We start from the raw sequence: 10,543 nt of genomic DNA on the forward strand, positions 1-10,543 counted from the left end.
AGCAGGTTAAAAAAACTAAAAATATATATTTTTTCACCTTGTCGAAGGTGGCTTTCTTTTCCACAGGCTGTGGTACGTGATGGATATGCTGATGTGTGAGGGTAGAGGTAGCAGTCATAGTTTGGGCCTGTGGGTGGTGGTGACTCCTGTTATTGTCCAAAGCTGGAGACTGAGGTTTCCCTGATGGCTGAAAGTTCTGAAGCATCTGCTGAAGCTTCAGAAAAAAGTGAACATATGAATATCCCAAAAGGACTAAAATGATTTCATGATTTCTTTCTTATATTTTTATTGTGAAAACACCCCAAGGTGGTCAATGTTTTGTTCTTTGGAAACAACTGAAATGCAGGAAACCCAGTGCACTCGACTAACCTGCTGTCCTTGAGAAGACTGAAATAGTTGAGCAACAGCCACAAAGGCATCAGAGTTCTCAAGCTGAGGCACAGCTGCTGCAATCGAGTTTGCCATCACCACTGGATGAGCCTCCTGTTCCCTCACGGGAGACTGTGGAGATGCTGCAGAAAAATTAAAATTAAATGGAGCAAGGTAAAAGCTTTTAAAACAAGACAAATGCCCCACAAGGTATTCCGGAAACATTTTTGATGTTTGATAAACTAAAATGAACAGTTTGAACTGATTCAAATAAATAAATAAACTTAGCAACTCGAACACCATTTTGATACTGAGGCTTAAATTAGAGACTATTAAAACATCTACACTACAGTTCAAATGATTGGGGTTTGCAAGTTTAAAAAAAAAAATTTTTTTTCTTTAAAAGAAGTCTCATTCTCACCAAGACTGCATTATTTAATCACAAATACAGTAAAACAGTAAGATTGTGAAATAATATTTTAAAATAACAGTTTTTGATAACATTTATATATTTTGTAATATATTTTAAAATGCAATGCATTCCTGTGATGGCAAAGGTGAATTTTCAGCAGCCATTACTCCAGAAATCATTCTAATATGCTGATTTGGTGCTCAAGAAACACTCATTATAAATGTAAAAGTATTGCAACGAGTATTGCAGGGGTATTGCAGGGGAGTGCGGGTCATCAGCAGAAAAAGAAAAGAAATAAAACAGTAAACAGCCAAAGAACGTAACTTAGAATGGGAGATGGATCAGTTTATGAAAGGGAAGAGAAAAACCATAGATGAAGTCGCACAGACCCAGGCAGGTGCTGGTCATTTAAAAGCTAAATGCAGAAAATATGACGAGGCATATCTTGCTCTCGGCTTCACTCACTGTCTCTATACCGGACGCTATAGTTGTCGCGTCGCGCCACAACAGCTCTACACTGGTCGCGACAAAGTGACCATTGCAAATAATTTTAACTGTGTGTCAGTACGTCATAAATAGAACAAGACATCAGTTTAATGTCAGGGTTTTGTCGTGTTGCGTCGCATCCAGTGTACACAGCGTCACTGATTATAATGGTTCTACTATATTTTGGCGCTTGGGTCCGGTGTAGACACGGTGTTTAATGTCGTTGGTGAGGAGGAAAGCCTGTGTGTGTCCTATGCCATAGTGGACAGGATGAAACCTATAAAAAAATAAAATAAAAATACAGAGATAATAATAAGAGTTATTCTCTCTATGCTATTTTTTTTATGTTTTAAGTGATGCAGGTGTTTTTTTCCCTGTAGGTTTTTTAAATTAAAAAAAGCATTAATTTTTCATAATGTTTAGTGAAATTATTTGGTACTCTGAGGTGGAATGGGGATTCGGGAAAGGGTGGGGCAGATTTTTTTATAAGTTTAAAGGGGGGCACGACCAAAAAAGTTTGAGAACCACTGGTCTAAAGTTAACAGACAGTGTTTAGTGCAGTCCACATGTTTACATATGTTTATTACAGTGACTTTGAATTACCTAAAGTAGTGTGGTAAAGCAACAGATTTGTTTTTATATTTCTGCAATCTACTTTAGTTTGTGATTTGTTACTGACTTTCATATTAATGTTTACACCAGGCTTATTTAAACATAATTATTACATGCTTACAAGGTTGGAAGTTCAACAAATCAGTCAATATACTGTGATTGTAGTTGTTAAATAAAAATGTCATTCATATCAATTCATGCATCACCTAATTTCATCGTAACATATAGGCCTGGCCTACAGAAAATAACATTTATGTTTAATCTATCTATTCTACTATATTTTGCCGCTCGCGTCCGGTGTAGACACGGTGTTTAATGTCGTTGGTGAGGAGGAAAGCCTGTGTGTGTCCTATGCCTTAGCGGACAGCAAGAAACCCACAAAAAATAAATAAGAGAGAATAATAATAACAATAACAGTTATTCTCTCTATGCTATTTTTCAATGTTTCAAGTGATGCAGGTGTTTTTTCCCTGTAGGATTTTTTTAATTAAAAAAGCATCAATTTTTCATAATGTTTAGTGAAATTATTTGGTAGTCTGAGGTGGGATGGGGATTCGGGGGAGGGGGCGCCAGATTTTTTTATAGGTTTAAAGGGGGGCGCGACCAAAAAAGTTTGAGAACCACTGTCATAACAGATAACAGATGTGCATTAAAATGAGATATTCACATTACACATCATTGTCTTACCGCCCTCAGGGCTGTTGTCCAAGCCTGTTGAGCTGCTAGATCCAGCAGCCATGTCTAATAGAGGCTGGATTACCTCAATCTTAAACACTCCATTCTTCTGCCACAGGTTCAGCACTCTCACTATCTTACTCTGAAGGAGGAAGAGAAACATTATAAAGTGAGCATCCGAATCATTTAAATTATAAAATAAGGCTAATGAATAAAAAGCTGTTAAAAATATTAACATAGGCGTATCGCTGGATAAATATTCTCACCCTATCTTCTGTGGGACACAAGCATAGATTCTCAAATGTCCCTGTGATGTTTTTGGTGAACCTAGGTCCAAACACATCTTTATCGGCTCCAAACTGATGCCGTGACTGTCTCACAATGGAATCCACCACGTAGAGTCCTGGAACTTTGTACTCGGGTTTGCACTGTGCACAAAATAGCATTCAGTAAATGAACACAAGCAACAATCACCCATCTCGAATTCAGTCCAGATGAGCACCTACCTTCTTTATGAACTTTTCTACAATTTGGACAACATGCTTGTATAACTGGAAGACACAAAAAATGAGGATTAAAGGGAAGGTTTTGAAATGTATCCCTGTGCTAAAGCATCTTTGATTTGAGGTACCCACATAAACGCACACTGTATCATATTTTAACCCAACAGCATTAGGTATCAGTTGTGATCGCTGCACTGCAACCTCAAGATCAACTTACTTTAATGGCTTTTATGGCAGATTTGGTGATGGAGATCATCTTGGCCCTCGAGATGGGAGGCTTGGTGTCCATCAAGGAGAACAACTGCAAAGGAGCCATAAAGTAATGTTAAGGCATATGATGCTAATGTGGGCTGAGGTGAAATACGGAAACTTCATTACTGGGTAACCTCAGACTGAAAGCTTAAAAATGCTGTCAATGCTTGTTAGAGTGGAAGCAAACTCATGGTTTTGTGGAGATATCATTTTTACGCTAAACATGATAAGTACCATGATATTGCTATGTTTTTTGGATACTGTGGTATTACATCATGTTTTAAGGACATATAGTAGCCTATACTTACCATAAACTCCATGAAACATGGAATATGTAAAGAATTCAATACAGCAGTATATATCAAAGTAGCATGATTATTACCAGCTCATCCCATCTCTGATTTTGTAAGGAATATGTTTCAAAATGTAGCTTATAAACACAATTTTTTCCAAAATATATGTTAAAAATAAGCATGTAGCGATGCACCTCAAACCGGTTGAAAATGTATAGAAATATGTGAAGATTCAAATCGGTTGAGATGTTAAATGAATCGCGATACAGTTGGGGGTGGGAGCTTATATGAATGTATCACTGAGGGGAATTGACTGTCTTTAGAAAAGTTTAAATGTTTTTTTTCTTTTAATCTTGCATCTGTATAAAGCATATTAATAGCAGCGCTGCTTTGTTTAAAGCAACAATCAAGGAAACACTGTCAGAGAGTGAATTTGCGTTCTCATTCAGCTCATCTGCTGTTTTGTTTCGTGAAGACATGTTTCATGTAGAATAGTTCCACAAAGCTAATGTCAGACCATTCTGTTTTTGCTTATAATACAATCTAATTTAGATTAAAAACTGCTCATGCTGCATTCTTGGTTTGTGAATAAAATACAGTGGTGGCCTCTAATTTTAAATGGAAAAAACACAGGCAAAGCCTTTGTTCATATGAAGAGGTTTATTTTATTTGTATTATTTATTTCTTTGATTTGGGGTTTGTTTTATTTCAATTTAATGATGTTATTCTACATATTTCAGAAATGTGCAGCATTTTGTCCAAGCAATAATAAAAGGACACTTTAGGCCAGCTGCATAAAAATTTTAGACTAGTCTTACAAGCTAGTCATCTTTTTTTTTTTTTTTTTTTTAAACTGGTAAAAAATTTTTTTTATATTATTTACATAAAAATTTAGCTAGCTTAGTCCAAGTTGAATCCAAAAAATAAAACTGATAACCCCTTGGCTAACTGCTAGTTGGTCAAACTAGATCTTAAGACACTGTCTTAACATAGAGTCTAAGTTTATGCAAATGAACCCTTTTCATTTATAATTGGTCTTAAATCTAATTTTGTAAAAAAAAAAACAAAAAAAACAAATAGAATTGTGAAATCAGTATTGTGAATCGTATCACATCGCGAGTTGAGTGAATCGTTACATCCTAAGTAAAAAACAAAAATGTTACTTCTTGTCGAGCAAAACAGCTTTATTATGGATTAACAGATGCCCTTTATAATTTATGATCATTTACATATAGAGATGCACCAGAATGTGGTTGATCAATATGGTTTTTCAATGACTCAAATACTTGGTTATATCCTTGAATGGCGCATTCAGATTTTCTTAAAGGGGTCCTATTATGCTTTTTCACTTTTTTAATTTTAGTCAGTGTGTATGTTTGGGCATAAAAAAGATCTAGAAAGTTACAAATCTCAAAGTCCACTCCAAAGGGAGATATTTTGTTTTTTAAAAATCCCTTTTCAAGAACTACAACGAACGGCTTGTTTGGACTACAGTGTTTGTTTTCCAGGCTTTGTGATATCACAAAGTGGCTCATTGGAATATCATTACAAATAATTCCCACCTACAGAAATTCGAATGGTTGGGGTGTGGGGAGGGGCGAGGTTGTGGTTAGAACGCTTGGTTGAGTGAGTGCATCAGACGAGACGACGAAGAAGAAGTGCTGCTGCAGAGTTAGTGCATCAGAGAAAACAAAGAAGAAGAGCTGCTGTGCTGTAGCGTCAAATTTTCAGCATGTCTAGAACAATTCTTACAAGTATAACACGACGTAGCTGGGCGCCGTGGACAGACGCTGAACGGCGCCGCCGGTGTGCCTACACTCAGAAAATAAAGTATTCGAATGTTAAAGACGTGGTGCGACGCGACGCTGTGCTTCTCGTCCGGTGTGCGACCGCCTGAAACGCTGTTTTTTCACCTCCGTGCCCAGACGTCTTTGTTTGGGCTTCCGAAAGCAGATGATGTCAGGAAACAGTGGTTGCAATTTATTGTTTAACTCTGTTCCTGAGCATTAGAACCCCAATTTGCTATTGTGTGCTGCGCATTTTACTGAGGACAGCTTCCACAACACGAAGGAGTACAGTGCCGGATTCGCCCAAAAGTTTTTGTTGAAAGACGGAGCAAGGGGCGTGGCAGTTCGCCAATCACAACGCACTGGGACAGCTAACCAATCACAACACATTTTGTTTTTCGGAAGGCGGACCTTCATCAAAGCCGGAACTAATTGAGCCATTTGTGCCAGGCTGGGGAGAAAGGTATTTTAATAATGTAAATTATGTGAAAAATAATGCGTTTTTCGAACCACCAAGCATGAGAGCATGTTCTAGTACACCCCCAAAACAAAATCAAGACTTTGTAAAAGAGCATAATAGGACCCCTTTAAACTGGACTTCTTGTGGAAACTGGTGGAAGTGTTTTTAAGCTTATACTTTTATCAAAGTTAAATTACTTCCCCAATATTTCATCATAATATGCAGAGACAACTGTAATAATTAAATCATATGCTGACTCGGTGACAGTTCCGGAAGTAAAAATCCCATTCTGTAAAAAAATCTCAAATCTGTGAATCAAACAAATATATCACATCAAAATAACTCTTTAGCACCTGCCCACTCAAAATTAAGCACTGGAAATGATGTAATAGTCAGTCTACCTAAACTCAAACTACTTTAATATAGGTATATGTATGCATATTTCACAGAAGCATAAAATGTATTGTTTCTAAATACTAAATCCAAAGCTGCATCCGAATACTACCCTACTACAAAGTATGTCCAATTTCATTCATACTACCCATATTCATACTATATAAAACACACTGTTTAGCGGTCATGGAGTAAGTTCAAGTTCTAATGTAGAACCTACTCAGACACAGTATACAATTTCATACAAACTGCAAGTTTGTAATGTTGTGATTCACCACGTAAATTGTTGTTTTGGTACAACCAACCTCGTTGTTCAAACCAAGACTTTTTAAAGGGGTCATATGATGTTGCTAAAAAGAACATTATTTTGTGTATTTGGTGTAATGAAATGTGTTTATGCGGTTTAAGGTTAAAAAAACACATTATTTTCCACATACTGTACATTATTGTTTCTCCTCTATGCCCCGCCTTTCTGAAACGAGCCATTTACAAAGCTCATCAGTCTGAAAAACGAGGTGTGCTCTGATTGGCCAGCTATCCAGTGCGTTGTGATTGGCTGGATACCTCAAGCATGTGACGGAAATGTTATGCCCTTACTAGTGTTGTCAAAAGACCCGGTATTTCGGTACCAAGTCGGTACTAAAAAAATGAAAACGTTTACCATACTGTGATGCTGTCTCCTGGCACGACCAGACAAAACCAATAAAATCCATTACAAACGAGGCATTTGTTGCATCCAGTGGGGACATAATTACGGATTATAATGACTTATACTGTCTTTTGCCGCATAAACGTAAAACCATGTCTGCATTTGTGATCGGAGAAATGACAAAACAACAAGTGCTACTCTACACTGCTCAAAACTCGTTAATATTTGGGTTGAACTGTTCTGGAACAGTGTTGTAAATACAACTTAACCACTGATTTCTAGTCATGTCCTTCCAAAAGATATTGTCCTTTTTTGGAAGGCCAAACAAAGTAGCTTTGCTTTCACAACGAATCACACAGTATCTCCACAACATGGCAGCACCGGCAGCAACAATACTACAGCGAGAATAAAAGTTACGCCTTCTTTCTTTGCGTGAACATTTTGGCGGCGTTTTGCAAATCTTCCCACATCGTGACATAGACATGTGGGGGCGTGTTAGAACGAGCCGTTTTAGGTAGGCATGGTTGACTCTTAATTTTTATAAAGAATATCTCTTTGGATTTGAGACTTTAGTCTTTGCAACTTAACAGATCTTATTTATGCACCAAGAGCTTGTAACACTCCAAAGAGAAAGGAAAAATTGAAATAGCATCATATGACCCCTTTAAAAAAATTTATATGGGAAAAATGAAAGGAAAAAATACATCTGGAACCAATGCAGCTGAAAAAGTGGGCGAGCATGTCCAGCAGCATGCAACTGCGCATTTTAAACACTGAGGCCTTCATCTGGCTTGATGAAGGCCTCAACACACCGCCATTTTACAACCGTTTCATATTATTGAACACACACACACCTCATGATTAAAAGCGTTGACGGCATCCATGGTGTTCCGTCTGTGCTTTGTTGTCACTTTCTCCGGTAAAATCAGAAATATGTGCTGTACTGTCCTCCAGCGGGCCGCCCCAACATGTCCGGCCCTGGCAGCAGACAGACAGCTCGGACTCGGAGTCGGCGCGGTGCAGGATGGGATTGAGAGGCTGTTGTTGCGTTGAACGGCCACTAGACAGCGCTGGAGGACGCATGAAAATCCAGAGCGAAATCACATGCATTTTATAGCCTATACGGTTTGATTACATACCAATACAAACGCCTTATAATACTTTTACAGGCATTAGTTTACATTTAATTAATGACAAATATAAATATACAAAAATGCCTTTAAAACAAACACTGAAATTGAAACATATTGCCATGGTAAATGCAGACACTGCTAATTCATATGTAAACAAGTTTTCAAGTAATATATAAACATCTTTCATAAAATGATTTTCTACATGTTTCCACAGAGTAAGAATTATGGGATTAATTTTCCGCCAAAAGTATTGCAGTCACGGATAAATAATAATAATAATAATAATAATAAGCATGAAACCCAAATTTAAAATTGTAAAAATATATTGCACAAAATTTAAAAATGAAAGCTAAATTTTCAGAATAGCAAATAATGGTCACGGATCGAAAAAATAATCAACGTAAATCAAAAATGTAATAATGCATAAAAAAAAAAATAATAAGCATGAATTAAAACTTTAAACACATTTAAAGTCATATTGCACAAAATTGAAATATATGCAAATGATCCGAATTGCACACAAAATTATGTTTTCCTTTGTTAAAGTTCTCTGTTTTTTGTGCTCTCAGACATTTTCTACTCTTTTCTACTATTTCTAATTTGTTGTGTGTGTTTTTTTTAGGAGCTCTTGGTACAAACATACATACATACATACATACATGACATTGAGAACAGAAAGAAGTAAGACTAAGGAAAAACATTTAAATAAAATAAATAAATAATAGCCTTGCGGTCACACTTGTGGTCTTTGCACTTGACCACTTGACTACTTATATGACGTATTTCCTGTATTTGGCCCAAGTGTTCAAGTGAGGATGAAGACGACAAGTGTGTGTTGAACTTTTCATTACCTGATGGGACACACTTATAGTGTTGTAAAAATGCAAGTGTTTACATAGCGTTATTTTAATTTTAATTTTAAATACTTTGCAATACAGACATTCAACTTCTAAATGTCTGTTCAGTCAGTAGTCCCTATAACATGACAGAATTTAATTTGTGGTGCTTCTAATTAAGTAATAAAAAGTTACAAATGTTTACAAAATAAATACCACTACTCATCTTTACACCAATAAAACGTGCAACACTTTGTTTTCTACCAAATTATATGTTATATCTATTTATTGTATTAATATCTAACTTACACTGGAAAGGTTTCCGTTACCTCTCGCGTGATATCGGCAAAAAGTCTCACAATTTATTTACTTTTTACTTTACTTTACTTTTAGTCATTTAGCAAATTTTTTATCCAAAGCGACTTACAAATAAGAAAATGTAATTAAAACTAAAAGCTAAAACTCTATAAATACTATATATATACACATTCACATTTAAGAAAATAAAAGAAATTAAATAAAAATGACAAATGCATACAACAACATTTCAAAACTAAACATTTAAATGAAAACAAAAAAATAAAGCTAAAAACAATTCAAAATATTAAAAGAACAAAAGGTATGAGTATAATAATGATTCTAACATAACACTAAGCCAAAAAACAACTAACTTACATGTGTATGTACAGCCACACACATATACATATACATGTACATATATATAAATACGTTCAATATATATATATTATTTCATTTCCATTTTGTATGTTGAAGTACTGAAATAACTCAAATTAAATAAAACTACAACTGAATAAAAAGCCTATATAGACATAATAAAAAACTAATAAAATGACAACATTACTACAACTGTAACTAAAACTAAAATAGATAACGAATATAAATCAAACTACATTAGTTTATCAGTAATCCTAAAAAAAATAAAAAAATAACACTGAGCCAAACACACATGCCAAACACACATGCTAAAATAACAACAACTTACTGACACATAGTAACAAATGGTTATAAAAAACTGAAACAGAAGTGAAACAAGTAGTAGTACTAGGCTACTACCTGTTTTAGTGTCACGCTGGTAACTGGACCTCACATCATATTAATACATTAATACTAAAGAAATTACAATTCAGAGTAATACTGTTAAGTCTAGATGGGATACAGCTACAGCCACTGCATGCGCACATCAATATTGCTTAATTTTTGTCACGCTGAACAACAATAATTACTGTATTTGCATTATTGTAAGGCTAGATTGCCTTATTGGCTAGAGGAGGAGCTGAAAGCAGAGAAATATAACCAAGGAAAACATGATTTTGTGTGCAAGTCGGATAATTTTGCATTAATATTTCAGTCGCACACAGCCGCATGCGCGAGCAGTCTTCACAAACAAAGCGCGCTTCAGCATTTGAAATTGAAAGCAGCCTTCTGTTAGTGAGGTTCATATTTTTTAACATTGACAAAACAGGTGGCATTAAAGGGTTAGTTCACCCAAAATGAAAATTAGCCCATGAATTACTCACCCTCAAGGCATCCTAGGTATATATGACTTTCTCCTTTCAGACGAATCCAATCAGAGTTATATTAAAGTGGTCATATGATGCCTTTTTAAAGATCATTATTTTGTGTATTTGGTGTAACAGAATATGTTGACATGCTTTAATGTTA

At 35.6% G+C, this 10,543-nt stretch overlaps 1 protein-coding gene across 1 annotated transcript in view; it reads right to left on the reverse strand.

Moving 5' to 3' along the window:
- Positions 1–7,955, reverse strand: part of LOC107701136 (splicing factor, arginine/serine-rich 15-like) — a 26,786-nt gene extending 18,831 nt beyond the window's left edge. The window contains exons 1-7 of the mRNA XM_016503078.1: positions 7,746–7,955; positions 3,275–3,358; positions 3,061–3,105; positions 2,821–2,982; positions 2,567–2,696; positions 370–512; positions 38–214 (exon numbers count right to left, since the gene is read on the reverse strand). Of these exons, the coding sequence (XP_016358564.1) occupies positions 38–214; positions 370–512; positions 2,567–2,696; positions 2,821–2,982; positions 3,061–3,105; positions 3,275–3,358; positions 7,746–7,775 (771 nt within the window). The 5' untranslated portion in view covers positions 7,776–7,955. The remainder of the gene's footprint in view (positions 1–37; positions 215–369; positions 513–2,566; positions 2,697–2,820; positions 2,983–3,060; positions 3,106–3,274; positions 3,359–7,745) is intronic.
- Positions 7,956–10,543: the final 2,588 nt, after the last annotated feature.

Source organism: Sinocyclocheilus anshuiensis, unplaced genomic scaffold (genome assembly GCF_001515605.1).
Source record: "Sinocyclocheilus anshuiensis isolate Anshui unplaced genomic scaffold, SAMN03320099.WGS_v1.1 scaffold907, whole genome shotgun sequence".
Taxonomy (NCBI): domain Eukaryota; kingdom Metazoa; phylum Chordata; class Actinopteri; order Cypriniformes; family Cyprinidae; genus Sinocyclocheilus; species Sinocyclocheilus anshuiensis.